This window comes from Lampris incognitus, chromosome 10 (assembly GCF_029633865.1).
Source record: "Lampris incognitus isolate fLamInc1 chromosome 10, fLamInc1.hap2, whole genome shotgun sequence".
NCBI lineage: Eukaryota > Metazoa > Chordata > Actinopteri > Lampriformes > Lampridae > Lampris > Lampris incognitus.
In genome coordinates, this window is record NC_079220.1 from 59337810 (window position 1) to 59351793 (window position 13984).

At 46.4% G+C, this 13984-nt stretch overlaps 1 protein-coding gene across 1 annotated transcript in view; it reads left to right on the forward strand.

Moving 5' to 3' along the window:
• sez6l2 (seizure related 6 homolog (mouse)-like 2) overlaps positions 1–13984 on the forward strand; it is a 40210-nt gene that overhangs the window by 25454 nt on the left and 772 nt on the right. The window contains exons 11-18 of the mRNA XM_056287942.1: positions 3901–4039; positions 6413–6609; positions 7477–7671; positions 8966–9160; positions 9282–9473; positions 9881–9919; positions 10101–10218; positions 11482–11593. Coding sequence (XP_056143917.1) covers positions 3901–4039; positions 6413–6609; positions 7477–7671; positions 8966–9160; positions 9282–9473; positions 9881–9919; positions 10101–10218; positions 11482–11593 — 1187 coding nt within the window. The remainder of the gene's footprint in view (positions 1–3900; positions 4040–6412; positions 6610–7476; positions 7672–8965; positions 9161–9281; positions 9474–9880; positions 9920–10100; positions 10219–11481; positions 11594–13984) is intronic.

The following is a 13984-nucleotide window of genomic DNA, read 5'->3' on the forward strand; positions in this document are numbered from 1 at the left end:
AAATCAAGCAAAGGACTACAAATTTAAGTTGCATCTCTTAGGGTGGGCATACACTATATGTTGAAAATGTGGGAGGCAGCACACAATAGGACAGACCATTTTTTGTCTTTCAGTCATCAGAACGCACACAGTAGACCATTAGGCAAAGACAGAGCATCACACACTTTACAATTATACTAACCATCAATCAGAGTCCCAACTCTCAGAACCATTTCCTTTTAAATCAGGAATTGGCGGTAATACAACACGTTTGATACCAACTGCCATTAAAAATCAAAGAAGAAGAAAAACACTCAGAAACGGTTCTGCTCAGACGTGACTAGAGCAAAACAAAGACAGAGATCGATAGTCAGACACAACTTGTCGGGCTTGTTGCATGCACATTGTTTTGCTGCAAAAAAAAAATTAATTAAACAAATGTTGTTTTGTTTGTTTGGAGTTTGGGCGGCACGGTGGTGCAGTGGTTAGCACGGTCGCCTCACAGCAAGAAGGTTCTGGGTTCCAGCCCCGGGTAGTCCAACCTTGGGGGTGGTCTCGGGTCATGGTCTGTGTGGAGTTTGCATGTTCTCCTGTCTCTGCGTGGGTTTCCTCCGGGACTCTGGTTTTCTCCCACAGTCCAAAGACATGTAGGTCAGGTGACTCGGCCGTACTAAACTGTCCCAGTGTGTGTGTGTGTGTGTGTGTGTGTGTGTGTGTGTGTGTGTGTGTGTGTGTGTGTGTGTGGGCCCTGTGATGGTCTGGCGGTCTGTCCAGGGTGTCTCCCCGCCTGCCGCCCAGTGACTGCTGGGATAGGCTCCAGCATCCCCGTGACCCTGACAGCAGGATAAGCGGCTTGGATAATGGATGGATGAACATTTGGAGTTCTCAGTCAGCTCCACTCTTGTTGGCTGTTGTGGATTTCTCTTTCCCTCACACTACAGGATTTCCAGTCATAAATACTCATCAAACATGTCTGATCCTACCTGGGCAGCCTCAAATGGCTTGTGAGTAGATCGGGAGGGTAAAAGGTTGAATCTATAAATGACTCACACAACAGCAGCCTTAAATCAGCACCGCCCCCTCCTCAGATTTTAGGCAAATTTGGCCCAAAAATCAAGCCAATTATCTGTAGTGGGTGTAGTGGGTGCCCGGCCTTAGAAGAGCGGATATGTTTTACATGCCCTTCATTATGAGTGCACTTGGTATTCCCGCTACTTCCTGGCCCTATTTAATCTTCTTTGTCTGGAATTCCTTCGCTGTTGCCCAAACAAGCCCCCAGAGCTGTGTTAACTATGCATATTGTAACAGAGCTAACTGCCATCTGAGTAGACAGAAAAATCAGTTATTTAAAGAGTTTACCATCAGCCACCACACAACAGTCTGTGAGTGTAAAAAGCCATTGGATCTGGTCTTGGATCTGGCATCGGAATTAAATCATGTTGATGAAGTTCTGCAAAAAGCAGTGTGAGCTGTGTGCCTACAGCGTCGATGTGAAGTAGTAGCACGGGCGACGTGGGGAGCCGGGCTGGCTGTGTCATCCATTGGCCCTTTTTGGCAACCTCAAAGGAACTTTATCTGTGGGACATACAGGTACAGTATAACAAGGGAAGAGCTTTTCATTGGGTGTTGGACTGACACGTTTTTGCCATCTTGTAGTCTATAGCTTGTAGTCTATATTTTGTAGTCAGTAGTTTGTAGTCTATAGCTTGTAATCTATAGTTTGATTGCATTTGTAGCTGGCAATATATTGAGGTGCCTTTCCAAACACAAGGGCAGTCATGGAAGCAAAATTGTGCTTCCAGGTTGTCCTTTGTGTTTAGTTGTGGCAGCCAGGTCTGCCTTATCGACACTGAATGATCCATTTGCACCGCATTTAATGGGCCGTCTCCTTTGTGGTGTGCAGCTTTCTAAGACTGTCAGCGAAATTTGTGCACTTGACATTGCAGCACTTGCCAACTGGTTTTGGATTGATTGCACCGTTCCTCAGAGACACTAGTGAAAAACAGCGTCACTACACTCATCTACTCAGCCACATGCATTTTGAAACAAGAGCTGAGTCTCCGCCCAATCCAGGAGTCATGTGTTTTTGGCTGGCCGGGTGGTTTGAAGCACATTTCTCTGAGAGAAAGCCAGAAGGGGCATTGCATGATTTGGTACCACAGACGGTCGGCACCACACTTGACTGTTTGTTTTGTAGATCTGTTATTTTATGTCACTTATAATTTTGACAGTAGTGTCAGGCTGATTCATCTCAAGAACGTACATTTGATCCGCCGTTAGTGGCAGGACATGGTGACGGATAATAACTGTGGCTGGATCATGAACAGCTAGTGAAGTGGTTTAAGCAGAAGATGTGTGCCTCTAGGAAATGTTAACATTTCATTTGGGTAGATTTAAGCAGGCCATTTACAAGGAAATCGTGGTTTGAACAAGAACTACAGCTTGATTTTCATTTCTTAGTAAAATGGGCAGCTATGAACTGAACTGACAGTAAGTCTGTGAGCGGAACGCCGTTCCCATGTGACGTAGGGGAAAGTCCTCTGCACTTCACTCATCTGCTCTGTTATGAAGAAGAAGAAGAAGAAGAAGAAGAAGAAGAAGAAGAAGAAGAAGAAGAAGAAGAAGAAGAAGAAGAAGAATGCCACTTTATTTTGTCATCATACAGGTTACAGTGAACGTGTCTTCTGCATGTAACCCATCCTATTGTATATATGGGCAGTGGGGGGCTGCAGCACTCAGGCACCAACTCCAGTTCTTCTTTCCATTGCATTGCTCAGGGGCACAGGCAGGAGTATTAACCCTAACATGCATGTCAAGTCAAGTAAGTTTTATTTGTATAGCCCAATATCACAAATTACAAATTTGCCTCAAGGGGCTTTACAACAACACAACATCCTGTCCTTAGACCCTCACATCAGATAAGGAACAACTCCCTAAAAACCCTTTAACAGGGAGGGACAACAAATGGGAAAAGATGATGCATGCATGCATGTCTTTTTCTTTTTCTTGTTTTTTGTGGAATTTTCTCCCCAATTGTATCTGACCAATTACCCCACTCTTCCAAGCCGTCCCAGTCGCTCCTCCTCCTCCCCCTCTGCTGGTCCGGGGAGGGCTCCAGACTACCACATGCTTCCTCTGATACATGTGGAGTCACCAGCCGCTTCTTTTCACCTGACAGTGAGCAGTTTCACCAGGGGGACACAGCACGTGGGAGGATCACACTGTTCCTCCCCAGTTCCCCCTCCCCCCTGAACAGGCACCCTGACTGACCAGAGGAGGCGCTAGTGCGGTGACCAGGACACATACCCACATCCGGCTTCCCACCCACAGACACAGCCAACTGTCTGTAGGGACGCCCGACCAAGCCGGAGGTAACACGGGGGATTGGCCCCGACATGCATGTCTTTTTGATGGTGGGAGGAAGCCGAAGTACCCAGAGGAAAGCCACACAGACACGGGAAGAACATGCAAACTCCACACAGAAAGCCTGGGTTCGAACCCAGGACCTTCTTCCTGTGAGGCAATAGTGCTAACCACTGGGCCACCGTGCCACCCAGTGGTTAGCACACCCAGTTAATACTTCGGATATGCAAATAGCTTTGGTTATTTGACATTTGAAGTTACATTGGGTTTTAGGATACACACAACTCTGTAGGGGCTCTGGACAGTTGTGCTCTGTTTCACACTGTTTTGCATATTTTTCTGTCTCATCTATGAGTATTCTGAAACCTCTCTTGCCCCTTGCTATCATGTTCCCCTTCTTGTTTTTCCCTTGTTTCTTATGTCCTGCCATTAATATTTGATCACTCCATCTGATTTTTTCTCTCTCATTTCACCACTGTTATTTCATCACCTGTTGATCCTTCTCTCAGTCCTTCAACCAACCTCCTTACCTCAACTTCTGTCTTCCTACCCTTTAAGCCCTGTGTGGAGGGGAGCTGACCGAGCCGTCTGGCACTATTCTGTCCCCTGACTGGCCCCAGAGGTATGCCAAGGGGCAGGATTGTGTATGGCAGATCCACGGTAACGAAGAGAAACGCATTGAACTGGATGTGCAGATGTGAGTATAGCCAGCAACGTGGGTGTTTCTCTTTGGAAACATCGCTGTCTTGTATCCGTGAGTGGGTAATGGATGTTCATAAGCCGGATAAGCATGCAAACTCTCAAATGTAAAGGACAACAGCACACCACAGATTTCTTCTTTTTTGTTTGTTTTTTTATGTCGCGAAATAATAGGTAACGTGTGCAATCCTTTGTATGGAGTAGGAAAATGTCAACACCTACTACATGTTCGCTGTAGACCATGTGTTCCCTGCTGATGTGGCCTTGGCCTTGTGAATCGGCTCGTTTATCAGTGACTCTATTGACGCTATTGGAATAGTGGTAGTTTACCCACGTGACTCACCCTCTTCAACTCTGGGCGCCCTGCTCGAGTCCCAGCACAGGTGAACAGCCATGTGGCCTCTTCCACTGTGCTCTTGGTTTGGACCTGCAGAGTCCGCACCAACCGTTTCAAAAGGAGGGGGATCTGGTACTCATTGGAGATGACGAGACACCACGCCAGATTTGGAAAACTGGGACGATCAAGGAGCTGTTCTCTGGCAGAGATGGACTTGTGAGACCCTGTGGCGTGCGGACAGCTGAATGCCCCGCATCTTATTACTGTAAATGATCCGCAGCTGATGAGCTGCAGCTTCCACAGACATGAGCGGGGCACCACGTCTGAACCTTCAGACGTCTGCTGAACAACTGCGTTTCATTTACATCCATAAAATGAACTGTTCTCATCTCATTCGTTTTAGTAAAGTTCTTCTTCCTCGTTTTTCGACACTGCTTTGTGGCACTTGTAACTTTACACTCAAAACACCACTGCCCGCCTTGTGGTCTGTATTAGTCACTGTTCACAATTATAATTCTTCATATACGAACAAAATGATTCAACATTCACAGTATGTAACCTTTTTAACTGTATGTTTTTAACTATATGAATTACTATGAATTACACGCATCAGTGAACTGAAGCTATAACATCCTACCCCCGTGAAGACTGTTCATGCAATTAAGTCTCTAAAGGATATAGGAGTTGAACTGGCCTTTTTAATATTGTCCTCTCTGGTGTACGCACAGCACAGGATCTCACGAGTCCGTCTCTTCCAGCGAACAGTTCCTCGTTCATCCCAGTTTTACAAATCTGGCGTGGTGTCTTGTCATCTCCGATGAGTATGTTTTTCTGAAAATGTTGCCCATGCTGATCACCGACTGAAGATGATAGTTCGCTCACCTTTTGATTTCCCACTGCGTGAACTGAACAGGGCCCATGGCTACAGGGAGTTGTTCCTAGGATACTCGGCTCCTTCACAAACTTGACATTGACCAAGCACGAGTCAATCCTCTATCTGACACTGTACCAAAGCACTGAAGAGCAAACCTTTAGCCTGAAGAATAGTTTAACCATGCCAAATTCACGACTACATATTGAGTGATCAATATGTATGACCAAACAATAAAGCAGAAACAGTTGCCGGTGGGGGGCGCCAGGGTGATGCGGCGGTCTGTTCTGTTGCCTACCAACACTGGGATCACCAATTTGAATCCCCGTGTTACCTCCGGCTTGGTCGGGCGTCCCTACAGACACAATTGGCTGTGTCTGCGGGTGGGAAGCCAGGTGTGGGTGTGTGCCCTGGTCTCTGCACTAGCGCCTCCTCTGGTCGGTCGAGGCGCCTGTTTGGGGGGGGGGACTGGGGGGAACAGTGTGATCCTCCCACGTGCTACGTCCCCCTGGTGAAACTCCTCACTGTCAGGTGAAAAGAAGCGGCTGGTGACTCCACATGTATGGGAGGAGAGACATGTGGTAGTCTACAGCCCTCCCCGGATCAGCAGAGAGGGTGGAGCAGCGACCGGGACGGCTCGGAAGAGTGGGGTAAGTGACCAAGTACAACTGAGGAGAAAAAAGGGGAAAAAATCCAAAAATAAACAAAACAGTTGCTGGGTAAACATGATTTTGTCAAGCTACAACTGATTCTAAATGAATTTCTAAACTTCCCCTGACTGAGAAGCTATCTAATAAGGATACTGATGGTGGCGCCAGTTTGTGCTTCCAGCAAATATACACAGCTGGATGAGATCGGCTCATGAGATATCATTGTGTCCTCCTCTAATGATGATAAGTTCTCACTGCTGTGTAGTATGAAATGGGATTAGGCATAGTAAGTGTAGAAGTTTATCCGACATCTTTCACTTGTGAAATCAAAAACATTAAATTACAGCCAACATTAAAAGCAAAATGATTAGGAAATAGAACAACATAGAATGAATGAGAGGCTCATGTTTTGCATAATGTTCTGTCTCAGGGTGGGTGGACTGCCTATATTAATGAGAAACCTCTTAGAAGTGCAATCTAATTTCTTCTATGTTGTTTTTCACCTTCTTGAAGCTTGAACATCCGGCGTAATGATGTGCTGACTATCTTTGATGGGCATGATCTCATGTCCCATGTGATTGGCCAGTACCTGGGGTCCAGGGCACGCTTCCAGGTTGTGTCTGGAGGCTCAGAGGTCACCATTCAGTTTCAGAGTGATCCAGATGATTCCAGTTTTATCCTGAGCCAGGGATTCCTTATTCATTTCCGTGGTAGGTTCCAGCTGTGAGTCCTGAATATAGTTACTATATACGGTGTCACATGTGATTGTTATGTGGCAGGTGGATTGAGACTCTGGCAGCAAGGTCCTCCTTTTATTTAGGAAAATCCTCATTTACCCTCTGAAAAAACAGAACCGGTGGGGCACATGCTCACTTAAGTGTGTAGGAAATACACATTTCACTGTCTGAAAATGTTTTACTTGTTTTTTGGGCAGTCAGCAAATTCACTAATCTTGAACATGATATGGAAATGGCGTTTTCCAATGAGCACCCAGTGTTGTATCTTTCCTGTGACCTAATCCAGCTGCCCAGTTTTGTAAATCAAGAACAATTTGTTGATAATTTAATAAGTTTGCCTTGCGTGTGACACCAGTGTTGTAAATATATGCGTCTCAATAAATATAAGTTAACCACCAACCTTCATAGCCAGTTACAGTGTTTGTGAGATCTGTTTGTGTGGTTTGTAAATGATAAAAAGACACCAATTTCACATTAACGTGGCATAATCTACAACAGTGTTGCCCAACCCAGTCCTCAAGGCCCCCCTAAACTGCAGATTTTCTTTGCAACCCTGAATAGGTACCTGTTTTTAGTTATTCAACCAATCAGCAATGAATAATGTCAGATGTTGCACACCTTGCATAATTAAGTGCTGTGAGATGATGGGTTGAGTAAGTACAAGCAGGGCTGCCTATGCAGGGTTACAAGGAAAATCTGCAGGACAGGGGTTCCTTGAGGACTGGGTTGGGAAACACTGGTCTACAATACCTCTGACTGATCAGTTCTGTTGTTGAACAGATAGTTTTCCTACTGATCTTGTGTGTAACAATGTGAATGAACCCTTTTTATGGTACGCAGAAGTGGAGCCAAATGACACCTGCCCCACCCTTCCACAAATTGAGCACGGCTGGATTAGTTCCTCCCACTCGTCTCCTGTGAGAGGCAGTGTGCTGACCTACCAGTGCCAACCAGGATATGACATCAGTGGCTCTGACATCATCACTTGCCAATGGGACCTCTCGTGGAGCAACAATCCACCTACCTGTGTCAAAGGTGAGGCAAGTTGGGGTAGCGGCACCCACTGGAATTTTTTACAGGCTACGCTCACACATGCCCGGTGACTGGTGCCAGTGGTAACATAAACTAAATGACGCACAGAAGTACACTGGAAAGCCCTATGTAAATTAGTCCCGGTAATGGTAGAGTTGGCACATGTTCAGGTGAGATCAAGATAAAGATAGAATACATTTTATTTGTCCAGGAAATTTGTCTTGGACTCAGCTGCTAGATGCGATGCCATAAAGTTGCCTGCATTGTATAGAAAACAACATATTGCACACACAACAATATAAAGAAAGAGAAATGAAAGTGAGCAGTTATTCATGCAGACATATATTTCAGCAATGACCGTTAATGCCAAACTTCATAAGCAGATTAACAATGAACAGGTCACAATTAAGCCTCATGTTCATTCTCCCTCCTCTCCAACACAGATATATTCTCACCTCTGATCTCCTCTTCCACTAGCTTTGCTCTTTGCTCCCACTTACATTTGGGACAGATAATTTTCTACTCTCAGACAGACAATGTAGGTGTCAGGTGCAGTGTAATGTACAGAATTCACAGTGTATACTGGGAATACATGTTGGGGTGTCAAAGAGTTTGGGGGGCGGGGGTTAACTAATAAAACAACCATTAACTGCCATTTTTTAAAGTCCAAAGAAAAATACATCGAGGCTTCTTCACACTTTTGGATCTACCACATATTTTATTTTTGTTATTAACATACTGTTTTTCATGCAGTTTTCCCCCCCTTTTCTCCCCAATCATACCTGACCAATCACCCCACTCTTCCGAGCCATGCCGGTCCTCTGCTGATCCGGGGAGGGCTGCAGACTACCACGTGCCTCCCCCGATACATGTGGAGTCACCAGCCGCTTCTTTTCACCTGACAGTGAGGTTTTTCACCAGGGGGACGTAGCGCGTAGGAGGATCACGCTATTCCCCCCAGTTCCCCCTTCCCTCCGAACAGGTGCCCTGACCGACCAGAGGAGGCGCTAGTGCAGCGACCAGGACACATACCCATATTCGGCTTCCCACCTGCACACACGGCCAATTGTGTCTGTAGGGCCGCTCGACCAAGCCGGAGGTAACACGGGGATTTGAACCGGCGATCCCCGTGTTGGTAGACAACGGAATAGACCGCCACACTACCTGGACTCCCAGTTCAAGCAGTTTTGACTGATGAAGCAAGTGTTCTTCTGTCCTGTGTACTGTGATGCTGGTAAAGTCACAGAGGCCAGGGAAATCTTTTGATAGTATATTTTTCTGTCCTTGCTCCTTGCAGTGCAGCAGTGTCCTGATCCAGGCGAGGTGGTAAATGGAGCACGCTCAGTGCGGCCCGAGGCTGGTTTCGCTGTTGGGACGGTGGTCCGCTTCTCATGCAACCAAGGCTACCAACTGGAAGGTCCCAGTCAAATCTCCTGCCATGGACGGGACATTGGCAACCCAAAATGGAGTGACCGTAGTCCGAAGTGTGTCTGTGAGTCTCTTTCTGCCCTCTTCTTGTTCTCCTGTCTGTGTGGCCTATGGCGATACATACTGCAGATAACAAGTGCAAACACTTGGCACATCCACTGTCTGCATTTGTGTGTCTTTAACAGTAAAATATGACCCATGCCCAAATCCTGGCGTTCCCGATAATGGTTACCAGACTTTGTACAAGCACAGCTACCAGGCTGGAGAGACGCTGCGGTTCTTCTGTTACGAGGGCTATGAGCTGATCGGTGAGGTCATTATCAACTGCATTCCAGGCCATCCGTCTCAGTGGAACAGCCCACCTCCCTTTTGTAAAGGTACATTTATGACTGTCATCTGAGCAATTTCACACAGAGAAATCTCATGCTGAGCGCCATCTTTTGGTGATGTTTCCAGTCAGTGAAAAGTGTTGTCTCTCTCTTTCGTGCTGAGCGCCATCCCGCGTGATAGAACGTGTTGGTATTAGTAAGAGTTTGGCCACCAGCATGTGCCAGCCATGCGCATTCTTCCTTTTAGAAGAATATGTTTAGTCATGGAAGATGAATCAAAAAAAAGAAGAAGAAAAGTCGTGACCCTTTTGTGTCATATTCTGAAAGGATAGTGGTGTTTGTTGGGACTCCCAGGCTTCTTTCTGACTTGCAGGCTGAAAATTAGATGAAAATAACAGCTTTTTGTTTGTCTTGAAAACCCATGAACATCTCCCTCGCTCTCTCTCATAACACAGTGGCATATGAGGAGCTTCTGGATGATCACAAATTAGAAGGTGATTTTTTTTTTTTGTCCTATTCTGTCTTTGAAAATGTATGACATCCTGTTGAGATGTATGATGTATCATAATATTGAAAACATCTGTGCTGACGTAGACTTATATTGCAACTACAACTTCCACTGGATAATATGGCTCTTGTTGTTTGTTTGGTGAATTTGTTTGGGCTGTTTTACAGTTTCCCAGTCGTACGAGCCTTCCCATCAGATACTCAGTGAGAACATAGCCTTGGCTATAGTCCTGCCCATCATCCTGGTCATCCTCTTGATTGGGGGAATTTACATGTACTATACAAAGTAAGTGCCGTGCGGAAGGTGAGTGATGAGATTCTAGCTAGTAATACTGAATCGCTTCCAAATCAAGTTCAAATTCAAATGTTATGATTAACCGTTGAATACATTCAGGGAGTCCGGGTAGCATAGCGGTCTATTCCGTTGCCTACCAACATGGGGATCGCCAGTTCGAATCCCCATGTTACCTCCAGCTTGGTCGGGCGTCCCCACAGACGCAATTGGCCGTGTCTACGGGTGGGAAGCCAGATGTGGGTGTGTGTCCTGGTCGCTGCACTAGCGCCTCCTCTGGTCGGTCGGGGCACCTGTTCAGGGGGAGGGGGAACTAACGGGAATAGCGTGATACTCCCACGCGCTACGTCCCCCTGGTGAAACTCCTCACCGTCAGGTGAAAAGAAGTGGCTGGTGACTCCACATGTGGTAGTCTGCAGCCCTCCTCGGATCAGCAGAGGGGGTGGAGCAGAGACCGGGACGGCTCGGAAGAGAGGGGTAATTGGTCAAGTACAATTGGGGAGAAAATCCAACAACAAAAAAAGTACATTCAGGGAATTTGTCTTGGTGTGTTGCTCCGAGAAGAAGACAAAGTGTATAAGTCTATGTAGAAATGATGATCTAAAAGTCGGACAGTATCTGAGTCACAGCGGCTGTTACTGATGACTCGCAGTGTTGCTGAGAGTTTCCTCTCTTACGCAAGTGCCCCGCGGCTGGTCAACAGAGACGATATTAAAGCGTCATAAACAAAGAAGGAAGGAGCAACGCACTGTGGCAGCTGTTCATGACACCATCTTGGATGCTGCCATGCTTTGTAATGTATGGCCTCATTACCACTGAATAGTAACAGGTGTATTGATCACCACTGAATAGTAACAGGTGTATTGATCACCACTGAATAGTAACAGGTATATTGATCACCACTGAATAGTAACAGATATATTGATCACCACTGAATAGTAACAGGTATATTGATCACCATTGTGAGTTTTGCACCTCTTTGCCCCAATGTAAATACTTTTTCTCCCAGTGCTTAATATAAGTTTTGTAATCTGTGCCAAACTTTTCTGTTGGCTTGGATTATTTTGTTATTCAAATTTTTTGGACAGTTGGGTAATGGTGAGACTAAATACCAGCCGACAATAGTTTGGGAAAGATGTTCATGTCAGTGTGCAATATAATCATTCCTTCATACTAGTCCTCATGGATATGTCAGTTTCATTGGCTTTTCATGAACAAATTCACCCCAAATCTTTTTTCCCCCCCCCCCAATCACAGCATCTGCAGACTAGAATGGAAGCCTTTATTCTGGAAGTCGCTTTCCCACACACACTCATACAGTCCAATTACAGTTGAGTCGGATTTTAACAACCCTCTTTACGAGGCTGGGGTGAGTGCACCACCACTACTACTACTACTACTATTTCGGCTGCTCCCGTTAGGGGGCGCCACAGTGGATCATCCGTTTCCATCTCTTCCTGTCCTCTGCATCTTCCTCTGTCACACCAGCCACCTGCATGTCCTCCCTCACCACATCCATAAACCTCCTCTTTGGCCTTCCTCTTCTCCTCTTCCCTGGCAGCTCCATATTCAGCATCCTTCTCCCAGTATACCCAGCATCTCTCCTCCACACATGTCCAAACCATCTCAGTCTTGTCTCTCTTGCTTTGTCTCCAAACTGTCCAACCTGAGCTGCCCCTCTAATATACTCGTTCCTAATCATGTCCTTCTTCATCACTCCCAATGAAAATCTTAGCATCTACATCTCTGCCACCTCCAGCTCCACCTCCTGTCTTTTCATCAGGGCCACTGTCTCCAAACCATACAACATAGCTGGTCTCACTATCAGGCGGCATGGTGGCGCAGTGGTTAGCGCAGTTGCCTCACAGCAAGGAGGTTCTGGGTTCGAGCCCCGGGGTAGTCCAACCTTGGGGGTCATCCCAGGTCATCCTCTGTGTGGAGTTTGCATGTTCTCCCCGTGTCTGCGTGGGTTTCCTTTGGGGCTCCGGTTTCCTCCCACAGTCCAAAGACATGTAGGTCAGGTGAATTGGCGGTACTGAATTGTCTCTAGGAATGAATTGGTGTGTGTGGTTGTGTGGGCTCTGTGATGGCCTGGCGGCCTGTCCAGGGTGTCTCCCCGCCTGCTGCCCAATGACTGCTGGGATAGGCTCCAGCATCCCCGTGACCCTGAGAGCAGGATAAGCAGTTAAGACGATGGATGGATGGATGGATGGATGGATGGATGGATGGATGGATGGATGGATGGATGGATGGATGGATGGATGGATGGTCTCACAACCATCTTGTAAACCTTCCCTTTAACTCTTGCTGGTACCCTTCTGTCACAAATCACTCCTGACACTCTTCTCCACCCACTCCACCCTGCCTGCACTCTCTTCTTCACCTCTCTACTGCACTCCCCGTTACTTTGGACAGTTGACCCCAAGTATTTAAACTCATACCCCTTCGTCACCTCCACTCCTTGCATCCTGACCATTCCACTGTCCTCCCTCTCATTCACACACAGGTATTCCGTCTTGCTCCTACTGACGTTCATTCCTCTTCTCTCAGTGCATACCTCCACCTCTCCAGGCTCTCCTCCACCTGTACCCTACTCTCACTACAGATCACAATGTCATCCACAAACATCATCGTCCATGGAGACTCCTGCCTGATCTCGTCCATCAACCTGTCCATCACCATTGTAAACAAGAAAGGGCTCAGAGCCGATCCTTGATGTAATCCCACCTCCACCTTGAACCCATCTGTCATTCCAACCACACACCTCACCACTGTCACACTTCCCTCATACATATCCTGCACCACTCCTACATACTTCTCTGCAACTCCCGACTTCCTCATACAATACCACACCTCCTCTCTCGGCACCCTGTCGTATGCTTTCTCTAAATCCACAAAAACACAATGTAACTCCTTCTGGCCTTCTCTATACTTCTCCATCAACATTGAGAAGTATAGCGTGCACCACTAATCATGTAAAAATATGTCCTGTGATCTTTTGTGTTGGAATTAGACTATATACTATGATATAGAACCTGTTTGACAGTTGTTAAATTCAGAATATTGTATGTATAATCTTGCTTCCAAGAATGATCCTGCCAATTAAATATTTGGATAGGATGTATCCATTTCCTAGTTAGGGGTCCAAGCCCAAAAGTCTGAAACCCTATTGTTTTTGTGCTGGTTTATTATTTTTCTTTCAGAAATGTTTGCACAAATTCCTGTGAGAAGGTAAATGGTAGAATCATAAGATTTTGCTCATTGGTTGCAAGTTGTGTAGAAGTGCTGCTCAGAAATATGACCCCAGCCAGCCTGATAGGGGCGCTATAATTAAAGGTCAAATTTGAAAAGTCATAAGTCCTACGCCATAAGTTCGATTTACACGAAACTCGGTCCAGACATCCAGCTAGCGTCACACTACAAATTTGACCCAAGAACCTCTGAAATTCACCTGACTAGATTTTCCGCCATTTTGAATTTTTTGAAAAACACATTGTTGACATCTCCTCCTAAACCGTAGGTCCGATTGGTACCAAATTTTCTGTCGATCATTATTGGACCAAGCGTATCAAAGGTGTATAACGCTTGTTGATATCTTATTCAGGCAGCATGGTGGTACAGCGGTTAGCGTGGTCACCTCACAGCAAGGAGGTCCTGGGTTCGAGCCCCGGGGTAGTCCAACCTTGGGGGTCGTCCCGGGTCGTCCTCTGTGTGGAGTTTGCATGTTCTCCCCGTGTCTGCGTGGGTTTCCTCCGGGGGC